This window comes from Rhagoletis zephyria, unplaced genomic scaffold (genome assembly GCF_001687245.7).
Source record: "Rhagoletis zephyria isolate East Lansing unplaced genomic scaffold, Rhagoletis_zephyria_1.1 Rzeph_scaffold_01863, whole genome shotgun sequence".
NCBI classification, from domain to species: Eukaryota; Metazoa; Arthropoda; class Insecta; order Diptera; family Tephritidae; genus Rhagoletis; species Rhagoletis zephyria.
In genome coordinates, this window is record NW_016158947.1 from 17,619 (window position 1) to 35,071 (window position 17,453).

The 17,453-nt window shown below is 34.9% G+C and overlaps 1 protein-coding gene across 1 annotated transcript in view; it reads right to left on the reverse strand.

The window, feature by feature from the left end:
* Window positions 1-17,453, reverse strand: part of LOC108365409 (uncharacterized) — a gene marked incomplete at its 3' end in the record, with an annotated part of 90,094 nt that overhangs the window by 9,406 nt on the left and 63,235 nt on the right. The window contains exon 4 of the mRNA XM_017619423.1: window positions 6,918-7,123. Within this exon, the coding sequence (XP_017474912.1) occupies window positions 6,918-7,123 (206 nt within the window). The remainder of the gene's footprint in view (window positions 1-6,917; window positions 7,124-17,453) is intronic.

The window sequence follows — 17,453 nt, forward strand, 5'->3', positions numbered from 1 at the left end:
AATATTCGCATTCGCTTTCGCATTCGCAATAATCAGTGCGGAGCTTTTGAGAATGCGAATGCGAATGCGAATGCGAATGTAAGTGCACTGATAAAACGCATATCTGGCAAACGAAATGACCAATTGTAGCCAATATTTACGGATTAAAAGTTAGATTTGTCATATTTGATTTAAGTGTCTTTAAACAAAACATATTTAGGGAGTTCACATGGCGTCGTTTACTGTCGTATTATTGTACATATGTCGTAAACTTTAAAGGACTTAAAACTATATTTAAAGGATTCGCCGGCTATCATAAAAGCTGTATTTTAAAATTTCACACCGTTAAAAAATAGTCGGTTATTGTTTCACGTCCTCTAAACATTTATTAGCCGTTAAAAATTTACGACATACAACAATGAGACACCTTGTGAACCACCTAATTATTTCACAAGCTATATAACCGAGGTGTCGGCCGCTGTGGGCAGTCATATAAGTTCCCACTTCTATTTGATATTTGACGAACGTCAAAGGGAACATAGTCCTATTGTGGAAAAGCAACAACAATTTGAAAAAATGGTAGAAGTGACAACTGGCTGAGTCAGCTGGGGTTGTCGGTTCGAATCCCGCTGAAGAAGTCTGGTGAGGTCTACCATATTTTCAAATTATTGTTGCTTTTCTACAATAGGTTTTCATTAAAAACGGCCTCAAGCTCAATAAAAATTGTTGAATATAATTGTTATAAGGCCATGAATAACAATAACCAATTTTTTTATAGTTTTTTTTGTGGACCAATCTTAAAAAAAAACTACCAGACATGAAAGAGGAAAGTGTGCGCTATAACCTTAAACCACATTTTCATGATTTTCTTTTGATGTTATATTCGTTTCAATCATTTCAAATAGTGCTCTTTGGGAAATTTATTTTTAGCAAAATTTCAAAACACAGTCATTTCGCTTAGTTGTCCATATTTTTTAGAGGGTTAGAAGTGCGCACTACCATTCGACAGGGCCCTGCAGGGAGTGACGTTAGCTTATACCTAACTTTAGTCTATTTACGCGAACACTAGTGCTAACTATTAACTGTGTATTTTGTTCGAAAAANGGCCAATAAGCCCACATTTTTTAAACCTGTCAAACAATGGATTACAAAACCTAAAATCGAAATCGCTAATGACGTTCCAGAAATTCTGAAAAAACCAAAAGAATGAGAATAAAGACTTCTTTGAAAAAAGTTTTAGAAAAAATTTACACATCTGGTTTGGCGGTGTATAAACAACGATCTTGCTGATACTAGATTCTTCAAGTGAAGATGAAAGTCAGGCGGATACATCCGATATTTGCAGCTCTGATGCAAAAAAGGAATAAATATATTTGAAATTCCTCTCAAACGTGCAGCGTTAATAGAAAAGAATTTAAAATATTGTCAAGTTTCACACGCAGATATTTGTCCCCTCGAGCGAGCAGTTATTTAATTACTCAGGTTTGATTTCCGAACCTTTAAGAAACAGGGTGTAACCTGAAAAGGCAGCATTTTATTAAATAGTACCAGGTAGACCAAGCTTTGCTCGGAGTGCATACACTTTTTAAAGTTTTCAAAGTTTGGGTATGAATTTGAAAAAAAATTTGGCTTTTGATAGTTTATAAAGTAAGTAAATTTATTACTTTAAAAATTAGGTGGCAACCCTATCTAGAAATACGCTGGGAACAAAACCTATCTTGAGCGTATATATACTATGTATGTATACAAAATATCCTTCTTGAAATCGAAAATATTTTCTTACTAAACTTCTCAAAAATACCTTTCATTTGATATCCGTATTGCGATGTTTTAGTTAAATTTTTTGGAATTGAAGATAAGTGGCAAATTACAAATATTCTAAGAAATAACAATTATTATATATATATTATGTTGTTTTAGTATCCATGAAAAGTAATATTGTACCTTTAGTTTCTAAATAAAATAAAGACTATTAAAAATTAATTCCTAACTTTTCCATTTTTTTTGTTTACCTAAATTATCTAATTTACTTACCTAAATTATTTCTTAAAAATACTTGACATCCGCATTCGCATCCGCAACCGCAGATGTTAGCTTTTAGACATCCGCATCCGCATCCGCATTCGCATCCGGGGATGTCTAAAATTCCACATTCGCAACATCCCTAACAAATACATACAGACGTATGCACCCTTGTAAGCCAGCACAAAAGTTTGTAATTTGGTTGAAACGAAAAGTGCAAAAATGCTGGTCGTAGGTACATTCATCTATGCAAAGATGTTCAGGTGCGTACATACGTACTCTTTGTGCAAACAGACACACATACATAGTTATATATGTAGATACTTCAGGAAGTAAATATGCCACTACATATTGGTACATGAAAACTGGGTTGTATTAAATTTTTGCATATTTTATTTTGACCAATAAAAGTTTATTTTACCACCTTTGTGACCCCCAAAAATGAATCTGTTGCTTTGAAATGTGAATTTATCTAAGTTTAGTTGTTGTATCAGAAGCCAACTTATTTCACTATACAAATGAAATGAATGCAATATTTTTTCTTTTAAGGGAAGCAACTGACAGGTTGAAAGGAATTTAAATCAAAAAGAGAATGGGAGTGAAGTGATGTTTATGCTCAATTTGCGTGCACAATTTAGCGAAATATTAAACTTTTTTTTATAAATTCTTCATTACGCCGAGAAAGCTCTTGGGAAGGAAACAATTTAAAGTAACAGGTATATGAAAAAGTTGTACCTATATTTGTGAGTGCGCTAAAAAACTCACCGAATTTAGACGTAAAGCAGTATATCTTTATGACCTTAAAATTAGTAGTAACGGACTAAGGCTAATCGATTTCGTCGCGGCTCGAGACTTGGAAGGTAAAGTAATGTTAAGATAACGACAGCCAAAGGTGGAGGCATACTTATACTGTTGAACCAACTATCCTTATTGCTGCCATAACGAGAAGGTCAGGATACGAAGAAATGGGAGAAGGCAGTGACCATAGCTGGACAGGGATTTAAAGCAGTACGAAGAAAAGTTGCAGTCATAACAGACTGCCAGCATATTCCCTACTAGACTCTCACACCTGTTCTCTAAGGGTACTTTTCAAAATACATGCAAGAAGGAAAGCTACACGTCCCGACAACTGCACATTGTACATTAACGTGAGTTAGGCAGAGTTCAGCCACGTACGTTGTTGCACGCACTCGACGCGAAAGGTACGATATCATTGTCAATGATGTTCCATGATATGCTTGGTAAATTAAAATCACTCAACACAATCATTGAATCACAGGGTTTAGTCAGTAAATTAACTGATTTCAGTAAAGAGATGAGTCGTGAATACACCAATGTGTCAGATCGGGGAGGGATATAGCATAGAGCTAAGTAAATAGACCCTTTTCCAGCCTGTACACGAATGCATTTGAATTCTACTGAATCGATGTGTGGAAAACTAACTTCTTCAGATGGTATTGAAGAGTCTACAGCGAAGAGTACGCCACCGCCGATTCTGTCCTCCCTATCTTGTCTATAGATATGATAATTATTTGGAAGAATCTCTGAATTGAAAATGTGAGGTTTCAGCTAAGTTTCAGTAAAAGAAAGGATATTATAACTAAATTCAAGGCCTTTAAGGTATAAGTTCGTTAATTTTGCATTTTAGTCTCTTACATTTTGGTAATAAATACTTAAAGCAGATTTAATAATAAGTTTTTTGATTCAGCGTTATGACGGGGAATATTAGCTAAGTTAACTTATATTATACTCAAAGTCTTTCTAAGACACCAAACTAAAAGGCTAGAAATTGACCAGACGCCATATTGGATCCGCCATTTTGAATTTTCCAATTCTGACAGTGGATTTCTTTGCCACACTGGTTAGAAAATCTGAAAATCCGGCGCATACACACAAATAAATTCAAGGTCGTATTTCTGCTTAAATTTCTCCACTTCGACTATTTGTATGCAATTGCATTAGGTGGGGTATAAATTTATTCGGAACTAAATCGTCACTAGACGCGAAAAAAGTCGCGAGCTCAAAAGTTGACAGCGAAACAAGGCGCAAAAAAAACTTTAGCGAAGGAAGACTCTGAACATAGTTGCAAGCGAAAAAGGAGGCGTTAAAGTATTTGACGGCGAAGAAAGATGCGTAAACTTATTTTCGCGGTTAACTATGTTTGCGTAAGGAGTTTTTGGGGAATGATGATGAAGTGACAGTCCTTGTCCAGGTATGAATCTATGTTTACGCGTCTCTCTTCGCCGAAGTTTTTCTTAAGCGTATTTTTTCGTAAAATTTTTTTTGGCGTCTTTTTCGCCGTCAAAACACTAGCGCGCCCTTATTCGTGTATAGTGACCATATGTATACTTAAGTACACTCGCGTAAGTTGTAAATAGGAAAATCGTTTCTAGGAGGGGGCACAGAAACACAGTTTTAGCCCTTATTGAGTAAGTCCTTGAGAATGGCTTCACTTAGGATAGCCTACCTAAATTATCTTCTGGTTATGCATATATGTACCTAATGGAAAAAATGGTCATGGAGCGCAATGTAGAATATGTATTGCTAGATAAGAATGAAAGGTTGCTAATGGCTATGAGAATTTTTTCCTCTCCTGAACAATTTTTAAATTGGGACAACTTTTCACTCTAAGCTAGCGATATGAGAAAATTTTCTAATGAATCCAAGGCAAGTAGTTAATACCACGTTAAAGGCGACAAATATGTTTCCAAGTTCCGCGAATAGTAAAGACAATATTATTAACAAAATTCCAAAAGGTTAGGGTTTCATACACAATCATTCACCTCTGCGGATTGTGCCACAAAACAACATTGCTTATCATACCACAAATTACTTCAAAATAATGCAACGCCAGAACCAAAGCATCTGTACTTAAGTATGTATCAGGAAAATATTGACACCATTTTCGCTTGAATCTTCGTTTTTGATTTAGATGACAAGTGTCATGGTCGATTGAATTCAGGCTTATGACAGGCCTAATCTAAAAGTACATTTCGCCATTACTCTCGAATAAGGGCGCGCTAGTGTTTTGACGGCGAAAGAAGACGCGTAAACATAGATTTATACCTGGACAAGGACTGTCACTTTAGCATCATTCCCCAAAAACTCTTTAGGGATACTAAAAACTGTTACCCTCGGAAACATAGTTAACCGCGAGAATAAGTTTACGCGTCTTTCTTCGCCGTCAAATATTTTAACGCGTACGAGAAAGAAGTGACTTTCAGCAGGCCTTTTGGACGAAATTTTACCTCCTAATATTATCTACTGGATAGTATTTATCACCCCTCAGCTGTGTACATGTCCAGGAACATGCCCTTTTTTGACATTTGTCTGAAGATATAAAGAACGATAAAAAAAACTAAACAAAAACAATGTAAGCTCGCCAGATATTATTCAACATATTTATTAGAAAAAACGTTCCGTTGTCGATTTCCGATTTCTAATATCAAAAAGCTTAACCCTTTTTTAATAGCGAACATCTGCAAAAAATGAAATTGGTGTCTGCGTTGACCTTCATTAAATAACCAGGACAATTTAAGTATGGACCAGGACACCAGGACAATTTGTCTAAAACCAGGAAAATCTTGGAAAACTTGGGTGTATATGAGCCCTATTTTATTTAGATACTACATATTTGGTAACTTTTATAGAAATTTTTGAAATTAGCGATGGTCAAGTTTAATTTTTCTTTTTAGAAAAATAGGGGTTTTTAATTTTAACCGAAGCTTAGTCTAGAAATATATTGTTATACACAGGGTTGCCACGAAACGACGAAAACAATACTACCATCCACTTGAAAAAAATCTACGAAACCCTAAAAATATCTACCAATAACTTTGTTAATAGATATGTAAGTGCACCCAGTCATAAAATAACGTTTTTTTTTTTTTAATTAAAAAATGGAGTGTCAGGAAACACAAGAAACCTATTTTCATGTTGTACTCGACCCAACCTACAATTGAAATTTTTAGTTAAATGAGTGGGCCTTAAACAATTTTGTTTATTTACACATTTAGCTTAAATTCTAATTCAATTTAATTTCAGTACTCAACTTAATTTACAATTTACAATTAGCTGTATAAATCTTATTTATCTTATCATTACACTTTATTTCAGTTTCACACACTTTAAACTGTTGCTCTGCTAAGTGCTAACGGTCAACCATACTGACATAAAATGTCCGCAGAATACTGTGCCTCTAAGCTTTTACGGAATGGAAAGGAGCAGGAAATGAAAAAGATACACTGACATTTGAATAATTAAAGTTGCTACAACACAACGGCATTAAGCTCGTTCTTGTCCAAACTTAATTTTATTTTCAAATACATTTTAGTCAGCGTCTACAAACTATTAGGGTGGTGCAAAAATGCATGTGGAAAAGTAAAATCGGAATTTGTATGCTCTCACCACCCCCTAGGATTGTTCTATACTGAAAAGGGTATACCCCTATTTTTGTATTTTGAAATCAAAAGATATTTAGAGGTCGCTCAAAGCGTCCAAAGTTTTCCATATATTTTATATGGGGAAAAAACCACCTTTCGTATAAATGGTCCAGAATTCTTAAAAATCAATATTTTTCCAACGAAAAACTTTGTTTCTCTGCAGGAAATTTCCAGTAATAATATCCAATTTTTTATTTAGTGCCAGTGAACCAGAGCTTTCGGATCGAAAAATATCGATTTCAAGAATTCTATACCATTTCTACGAAAGTTTTTTTTTTTCCATATAAAAATACCTGGATACCTTTGAGCGCTTTGAGCGACCTCTAAATATTCTTTGATTTCAAAATAAAAAAGATGTGGTATACTTTTTTCGATAAAGAAAAGTCCTAGGGAGTGAGAGCATTAAATTCCGACTTTACTAGTTTTGAACCACCCTAATATACATACATATATACTATATATAGCAACACTTACTTATGACAGTTAAATTCACTTTCGAGTTGCGCGTCGGACTCTTTTGAAAGTCGACTCGACAACGGTACTCGCCAGTATCCTCCGGCCGCGTTTTCGCAATTTCCAATGTTCCTGTACCTCCTTCCACGGTGAAGGACAAACGATCGCGATAAAATTCATCGGACCAGTGAGTGCCTTCCGTGTAGCTCGAGTCGCGCGTATCGACGCTGTAAGCAAAGAAGAAAAGAAGAATAAAACAACGGTTTACAAAAACTGTGATAAACAAAAGTTCGTGTGATATAATTCTCTCGTAATATTGAAATAGATATATTAAAATGAAATGGATTAAAAAATGACCAAAATATACTCATCAACGTTTCACTCAACTCGACGCAGCTACTTTCTTGGAAAAGGCTACTTCAGTAAATGTGAGAAAACAAGAAGAAACAAGTAAAAACCCCTAAGTTCGGGTGGAACCGAACATTAGACACCTGGCGCAATTATTAAATATAGTTTTCTTCACCTTTCCGAAAACTACCGCTAGGTGGTAAGCAGGGTTGATTTTATCCCTATTTCAAAAATCTTCGATAAACTTATATATTTATANCAATTTTTAATAAATTAGCTAGAGTTAATATTTACTGATTTATCGAAGATTTCGTATTTCTCTATATAACCGTTACATGGGATGTGGACTTGATTATTGTTTGAATTTAAATATTTGGTGAATGGATAATCGATTGACTACAGAATTTTGCTAAAGAAAAAATTCACTACAAGGTAAGACTCTTTCTTTGGTAGACTAACAGCTGAGCTGGTAGCTGATTACTGCCGTGCTGTCCTGGTTGACTGCTGTGACCGCCAAAGTTGTGCGCTCTATTATTGCAGCCCAGTGGCTCGCTATCTGCTGCAAAGTACCTAAGTAGCTACAGAACTTTTACTTTAAATCAATTAAAATGCCAAGAAGCTTAATTGGAATTCATCGAAAATGCGAAAGCGCGTACAGAATAGTTTTGCAGCTCATTAGCGGGTGACGTCCTCGTAGATGATGGTAATAAAATATCAAAAGTGGGCAGCAGTAAGAGGGTGAGTTTTAAAGCATGAAGCAAAAATTCACAGGCACGCGTTACAGAGGAGGAGAAAACAAAAAACTAAACGCATACTACAATGCACCAAAGTTTTGACAAAGTGACAAGTTGTGAAATAGCGAAATGGGGCATTTTATTGTTGTTCTTGGAAGCGCTGGAAGTCATCAGGGGCCAGAGGGTGTTTTGGTATGCAAAGTGACAGTGGTGGTTAAGTTTGTGATGTGATGATAAAATGCTGAGTTCCAAACTGACTTATGGACGCGCAGCTGAAAGGAATAAATGGCGAATAATAATGAACTGAGAGTCATGGTAAATTAATGAAACTAGCGAGGTGGGTGCAAAAAAATTAGTGTGCGAAAATTGTGACGAAACCAAGTAACACTTTATTTTACTCTGTGAAATTTCGTAGAAGTAATAAAGCTGTAGTAAAATGAAAGTAAAAGGTATTTAAGAGTATCGGTCTGAGAAGTTTCATAACATACTACAGAATTAATGTCTTGAATATGACTTGAACGATTTTTATACCAATTCTTGATTGTTACGGACACTAACAGGCCCATGATCAGTAGTGGTGACTCTGATAACCTTGCTCGATTAAGCTATTTTTACTATATTTGGGCCCTAGTTTCGCAAGTAAGTATATTGTTTCGTGTTTTTTTGTAGTCGGTCTAAAGCGGTCGGCGGCAAGGTAACAGCTGTTCAGTTACCGCAGTGAAATTCGTCCGAGCAAACACAATTGCGGCTGAGGACGGCTTCCGTTAACTGTCATTCTGATTTGGAAATTTTCATCAAAATATTTGTTTGGTACATAAAAATCGGTAAAAGTATTTGCAAATTTGTGAGATTAATAGAAATTATTGCAATCAACAATGTATCGCCCCCGCTGGGCGGTAAAAATTAAAATAAATTTAAATAAACCGAAAACCGTTGGCGGTAAAAATGCTGCTGCCGCAATTATGTACCATTCCATATGTCTTCGTGAGTTTTGATTTTGGACAGCGGTTAACCGTAGAGCTTGATGCGTCCTTCGGACAATGCTTCCGGAGACTTTTTCGGACTCTGCATGACTTACAACCATGCAGAGGCGGTAAATTAACTTTACCATTGGCCAAGGCGCATAACAGCCATTTTTGATCATATAATTTTTTTTGTTATAAATACATACATATGCACGATATTTTGATATTTTTTTGCTGCCGAGTTTTGCATAACTTTCCATATAAACATTTTCGAACATATGAACTTTTTAAGCAACTACACACTTGAGCTTTATACTAAAATTTAATGGGCTATACAACTGCATACCCACATTTTTTTCTATAAAGTCTAATTAAAAAGTTTGCAATGTAGATAAAATTTTTCTAAATTTTGCATAAAGTTTGAAATGTTGACTTAAGTAAGTATATGTTTATTTTATAGAATGAACTTGTTAAAATGTTGCAACCCTGTTTATTTGTCCGACAAAAAATTGCACTCACTTATTTATTTTACAATATTCACAATAATTTCATTATAAATACTATTTGGTAACCTATAATCAAACTATAGTTTATTATAAAACTGAAAGCGTATATATTAAAGTTTCTAGATTTGAACAGAATTCACAAAAAAATTTTTAAAAATTTTCATCAAAGCTTCAATCAGACCTTTTAGAACAATTCTTGTTACGCAGTTTTGTAGCCTACTCAATTTTAAACATTTAGATTAAGTATGAACTATTGTTTTATTAAAAATTACCGAAAAATATTTGTCATGAATAATATTGCGAATCTTATAAAATAGACCAGTGTGTGGAATTTTTTGACACTGACTATGTACATATGTACATATAATGGATAACAAATAACGAACTGTCAACGAACACTACATAGGACCAACTTTGTAGCAAAAATTACTGAATGCAGCCAAAAATGACGGATATGTGACGGAAGCGTGTCACTCAAGTGTACGTGGCGTATGAGTAACTTTCTTTTCTTAACTTCTTTATTTATCCCTCGCTTTCCTTCATTAGTAACTTGATTTTTTTTTGTAACTGAACAGGCTTTAGCACAAATGCAAAAATTTGGCACAGAACCTGTTATTTAAAAAATTTTTCTTCTGTTAAAGTTTGATTTTCTTTCCTTTTTTTTAATCAAAAATAAAAATAATCTGGAATGATTAGGTAATTAATTTGTCAAAAACTATGAGCCCTATCGCAAGCGAATTATACATGTTTTATGGTGAATTTTATACTTTTTGTTTTAAGCTGAATAACGGTAAATTACAAATATCTCGAAAACGTATCCATAGAAAAACAAACAAATTAACTCGATTTTCGGAATCCCCGAACAATTCTACATAGAAATTGGATAGTGGCATCCACTGAATATTTTTGCTGTAAACCAGTGGCGGTAACCCATATGCTAGTATCTGTTCGAGCATTCCCCCGATTTGTGGCGAGCGCCTTGATATTGTCACACAAAGGGAAGGGATCTCCATTTTTACGCCGACTTCGAACGGAAATTTTATTTTACGAGGGGCGAACGCTGCTGAAAAAAAACTTTTTTGGTTTTTTATATTGATTTGAACCGAGTTTTAAGCGAGGTCTTGCGTAAGGGTAACGTGCACTGCTAACCACTACACCCCAGCACCTGCCTGAGCTCGTTTCCATTCGATATGAAAACCAGACAACTTTTCTAAAAGTTGCAAATTACTGGTGTCTATCCACCTCAATATTTGCATTCTGTAACGCAAGAATTTTCCTGATTCTTCAGTAAAAATGGAATTTTTGGAACTTCTTGTTCTTGTATCATTATCATTAGTAGTTAAAAAAAAATTGTAATCGTTTAATGGGTTTTCTTTCCATTTGTTTTTTATACCTTTCATGAGCATGAAATGGTATTATAACTTTGGTCCGATGTTTGTAAGTACCAGAACAAAAAGAGATAGACCCATTAAAATGTATACTTATATGATCAGAACGTCGAGCTGAGTTGATTTAGCCATGTCCGTCTGTCCGTCTGTCCGTCTGTCTGTCTGTTTGTATGCAATCTAGTCTCTCAGTTTTCGAGATATCCGGATCAAATTTGGTAGGTGGGTGTATTTTTATAATGTATTAATCATTTGTCGGAACCGGAAGAATCGGACCACTATAACATATAGCTCCCATACAACTGATTGTTCAGATATGAGATTTTTCATTATAACTTCTCCATTTATGCAGCTACGAACATGAAATTTTGCAATACTTGCACCCATTATCAACAGAATACTTACAGTGAAAATTACAAAGATCGGGTCACTATAACCTATAGCTCCCATACAACTGATTGTTCAGATATAAAATTTTGCGTTATAACTCCTCCATTTATATAGCTAGGAACATGAAATTCCGCACTGTTTTCAATAATTATCAACAGAAAACTTACAGTGAAAATTAAAAAGATCGGATAACTATAACATATAGCTCCCATACAACTGATTGTTCAGATATGAGATTTTTCATTATAACTTCTCCATTTATGCAGCTACGAACATGAAATTTTGCAATACTTGCACCCATTATCAACAGAATACTTACAGTGAAAATTACAAAGATCGGGTCACTATAACCTATAGCTCCCATACAACTGATTGTTCAGATATAAAATTTTGCGTTATAACTCCTCCATTTATATAGCTAGGAACATGAAATTCCGCACTGTTTTCAATAATTATCAACAGAAAACTTACAGTGAAAATTAAAAAGATCGGGTAACTATAACCTATAGCTCCCATACAACTGATTGTTCAGATATGAGATTTTTCGTTATAATTCATCCATTTATGTAGCTAGGACCATGAAATTTCGCGCTGTTTTCACTCATTATCAACAGAAGACTTACAGCGAAAATAACAAAGATCGGGTCACTATAACCTGCAGCCCCCATACAACTGATTGTTCAGATATGAGGTCTTTTATCATAACTCCTCCATTTATGCAGCTAGGAACATGAAATTTCGCACCATTTTCACTCATTATTAACAGAATACTTACAGTGAAAATAACAAGGATCGGATGACTACAACATATATCTTCCATACATCTGATTGTTCAGATATGGGATTTTACTGTAAAACTCCTTTATTTGAACAGCTAAAACCGATAAATTTCGTAAGATATTTTATAAATAATAATACAAAGTCTACTGAGAAAATCGTCAAAATCTATGCTGTATAAGCTTTATCTCCTATAGCACTGATTGTTCAGATACCAGTTTTTGCCATATATCTCCTTTATGTAGGAAACTAAACCCAATAAATTGTGTTACCGGTTTACATACCGATCACATAGCAGTGAAAATCACTTAGATTGGTGCCATATAAAGTATATCTTCCATACCTCTGATTGTTTAGATGCGATTTTTTATATAAGTATGTAACTCCTCTATCGATGTATGCAGATGTATTCAAAAGCAGTAATCTGTCAAAGTAAAATTTGCAGATGTTCATGAAAGGTATGAAGCCTTCGGCATAGCCGAAGACAGCGCTGCTCTTACTTGTTTTTTTTTATAGTAGTAACAAGAGTTACATACAGGCCGTATGCAGTTCTCAAGAAAAGCAAAAATTCCATACAAAATGAGGTACAAGAAATGCCTAAGAAATTTTCTTGTGTAAAATTATCTTGAGGCTGTACGCAGTTCTTAAGAAATTTTCTACGCTTTCTAATACGGTTTTCTAAAGTTTTTTGTGAAAAAAGAGCACAAGGCAACCCAGGTTTGCAACAGAAATATATGCCCGGTCCATTATTTCTTGAGGAAACAGTGAGACAACAGGCTGTGAAGTATCAAAAATGTCAAAATTCCTTGGACACACACACGAAATAATGGCAATTTTTTCTTGACCGTTTTCTGGAGAGCTGCATACAGGGCATTAAATGTAAAGACACTCGAAAACGCAAATTCTTCGAATATTTTCTACAAAGCCAGTGTAAAAAATTAAACCTTTGAATCTTAAGTAAATTTATTGTGCAGGGAATAGTTTAAACAAGTGACTGGTATCATTTTGACATGAATTTCCAACGCAGAAATATCAATAGTTCTCTTATTTTGGCACCACCATGAAGTAAAAGTAACAGCTGTGATCTCTCCTACTACTCTCCACTCTCCTACTCTAACTACTTTCATTTTATTGCGAATTTTCCTAGTTAATGTAGTTGTTGGCATTTTCGTTTTGCTATTATTTTTGCTTCGTTTTCCTTATAGTGTTTTGTTTTGTTTCGTTGATGTATGCGCACATGTTGCCCAAAATTTTTAATTAAAGTTTTCATTCTTCCGACCAAACGGCACTCACCATACGTGCAATGTACGAATAGGCAAGGAAAGCTGCAGAGTGTTGTATAAAATTGTTCATGGAGTAAATCTATATATGCTCAGTAGTTTTTAGATAAAGTTAAAGTTTTTTTTTTATACATTTCTAATTGTTCTTCTTTACTGTGAAATTTCAGTCTGCTTTGCTTCTGCTTTATTAAATATGAATTACTTAATTTTTCTATTATTTCAGATAACATTGTTTGCAACAACACCTATGATAATGTGTAGCACGTTCGTAAAGGTTTCAACTTGTTTGCTGGCTCCCAATAGTACATATGTATGTACGTCCATTAGACTGGGTGGCGAAAAATTATTTGCAATTGCCTTTATAAGAATGCAATATATATTTGGACTGGACTACGGCCAGGTATTCGAGTGACTTAGGCTGTCAGGTTAAATATCGAACAGATTTGGAATCCTTAGGGACTTTTGACATTCAATTTGTGTACATTATTAGAAAACCCAACACCAAAAGGCATGCGACCAATATTTCAAGTAGCATGCCACGGCAAATGAGTGATAACAATACCAAAATAGAAGTCGATGCAACTTTCTTTTAATTTCAATCCAAACTAAATCAGGTTGTAATATTTTATTTCTCATCTCTTTATTTAGCTACAAAATTACATCTACATGGTAGAGCCTTGTTGTATATATTTATCCCTCTAAGTTTAACATAAAATGATTATCCCTGGAGTTTTATGAACATCCCTGCAAAAAATTGTGCGACTAATCTCTAAAGAGGGTATTCCTAGATTACTCTCAATCGGGTACAATTGGGCATTAATTAGTCCCAACTAGTCTCATACGGGCACTAATGGAGGTCAATTAGTCACGACTCATCCCTTATGGGTATAATTGGAAATCAATTAGTCCCCAACTCATCTCTAACGGGTACTATTAACGATTTACGCACTTAGTCAATGAAACTTCATGTGCGGCGTTGGCACACAGAGAGAGTATTCGCCTAACAAAACTGAGCACCCCGATTCGAATCTCAGCTGGTTTTGACAAACAGAAATTTCATGTGAACGGCATAAATTTTGTATAAATCGAGCCCTAACCGCCAAAAGGGCGTAAGCGACAAAAGGTTCGATTTTCTTTTTTGACAAAAATCCATTTCTTACCACCATACGCACCAGCTGTCAAAATTTCAAAGTCCTACGAAGTATCGTTAACAAGTTATAGGCTTAAGTGCCCTATTGTACTCTAATCAGATTTTTTTGTGCACGCAGTGACGATAAGCGTTTTTCTCCGTAAAAAAAATTTTCATTGCAGAGAGGGAATTGCTACACTTTTGTGTGAAAGATTTGAGGTGCCTCTATTTTTCTTCCAAATATGGACTATTTGATTAAGAATTTTAATCAAAAGGATAAAAATATAATAAAGGTATATTCAGCTTTACTAGAGACGCACTTGTCCTATACAGCGAAACCGATAATTCTGAAGAGTTAGTTGAAGAGGAAAATTCTGTGTTCGTTTCTTAGGTTAGGTTAGGTTGATGTGGCAGTCGGTCCAATGACTAACTCACTTAGATCTTGCAGTTTCATTAAGATACCACTGTGAAACACGGGAATCTCAGTGATTATTCTGCATAGAACCATTTTGAAGCTCTTATGTAGCGTAGGATTGGTTTTATTCCTACACCGGATAGCTCCGTGAGAGAGCTGAAAAAGTGCCTACCTAGAAAGCCCGCCCTGCTCTTAGCCAAAGCTGGGCAGCTACAGAAGAAGTGCTCAACTGTTTCTCCCTCTTCTTCATCTCTACAACTTCTGCAATATTCTTGGGAGAATATGCTTAACCTCGACACGTGCTTATCAAAAAGCCAATGACCGGTTACACAAGCCATGACTATCGAAATGCCCTTGCTTTAGAGACTGAGCAGCTCTTTGGGGTTTTTCCCTATCAATTTGCGGCCATAGTCACCTAGTTGTTTCACAAGACTCTAAGGCCTAACCATGACCTATTGTCGGTTTTTGTCGGACATAGAACGTGATGGGAGCTTTTACTTGATACAAATTTTGATAAAATTTCTGTTCAAATAATAGGAAGTTCCAGTGTTCTACCATAAACACTTCCAGAAAAGTTTAGCTTGCAAAGAAAACGCCAAGCCCACTTTCCCAATAACCCCAAATTTTCAGAAGTTTGGAAGAGGTTTGATATAAAATAAATGCCATTTTTAATTTACGATCATAGGAGGAGCGTTGTTGTTATATAATACTTTTCATGATTGAGAGATTTAACACCCAATTCTGTGTTTTCTTGATACATTTTTTGTAAAGACATTTTATCAAGATTTTTATTAAATAAAACCTCCCTTCGCTTTCTGTGTCAATATTTATAAAATAAACAGCTCTACGATTTCCACAAGAGGGGAACTGATTTCCTCATGACTGGAACTGATTTCATTGTCACATATTAAAAATATGAATTTAAAAGCAAACAAGTAATTTTTAGCAAAAAAAAACCTCTGAGACACTACCTTTCCGAAAAATATTATGGAAATCGGTTGACGTGGTTCAAAGTTATGCGGTAACATACATAATAAAAAATAATAAAAAATAAAATATTCCGACGAACTGATAACCTCCTCCTTTTTTTGGAAGTCGGTTAAAAAGCTTTTGACTGCCGTAGCCGAGCAGGTAGAGATGTTGGCTATAAATTCTGTGAGTCGCAGCTTCAAATGCCGGCACATTCAGTAATTAAATGATAGATACAAGTTTATTAGTACACAAAGTTTATAATTTCACATGGAATTTAAATTTGTAAACGCTTGTCTATAGCATTTTCAATCTTGATAATTTATCAAGAAAAGAGCTTTTGATTTCTGTGCTAGAATACCAATTATTGATAAATAATAAAAATTGACGCATTATAAAGATTTTTAATTTATCCAGTGCACAGAATCGCGCTGTTATAATAGTCATTATTCTATTATACTTGTGTTGACTTAAAAAAAACCCGAAATACGGAAACAAATAGTTTGTATTTTTTGTATTAAAACCTGTTCGTTTGCTAAAAAATCAAGCTACTAACATAAAAATCGATTATGATATAGGAGTAGGAAATAATGTTACTCATACGCCATACCGTACATGGCCGTACCGGTGCATACTCGTACATGGCGAATGGGTAATATTTCCATGTTCAAGCTTGAATATAAGTTTTATACGCAATGCAAACTTAAAATAAATGAGATTGAAAGAAAGCACCAAATATTGTTCAATATTCCATTGTCAAAGATTGCATTTTTTCGTAAAAATTAAAATATCTTGAGGGCCTGATCTGGTAAAACTGTATACAGATCCATAATCTACGACCCAATATTAAGTTTACGTATTTCGGCATTTTTAAGTCATTGCAAAAAAGTGCCATTAGTTTTTTAATTAATAGTTTCGCATTTAAAGCAAAAAAGGGCCGAGTGGTGAATAAATTGGTTGCCGGTTGTGATTGCAGCTTTTCGACGTTAAGCTTTCCTTGCATTCTTTGCTGATCCGAGTCGATGTTTGGCCCCAGAGCGTACGAACATCTAAGACACTGTAACACATGGTCCATTTGGTTTCTCGTAGTTTGATGTATCTTTTTGCACTGGCATCTAAAACTACATAATATCATGTGTCGGGCTCGGCGACGTCGATCAGCTTCAGTTCGTTATCGGACGCTTCGTCGCGGAGGCTAAATTTTCCGACAGTGACGCCCAAGATCCCTACTAGTTTTTAGAATAATATCATGTCATATCATATCATATAACCAAATTAATTAGTTCGAATTATTAATGCCAACGGTTTTACCCTCCTTTCTCGCCCAACCGACACGAGGGGCGCGATCCGTTATCGTTCAACAGCAGCTAAAGTAAAGTAGTAGGTATGTATGTTTAAATGGGTAAGGATAACCAACAACAGCAAGTACCGTGGTCTCGAATTCTGACGAAGGCTGATGAGGATAGATTGCCAGATGGTAATCTTCGAAATAACAATAATAACTACCACTGATTATATTTTGCTATTTTTAAACTATGCCCAATATCTACTTAAAATAACAAAACAATTTACACTTGCACACAGTACATATGTACCTAATTATAGTATACATGAATGCTCATGAAAAGTTGCGAGGCGCTGCACAAAAATAAAATTCTG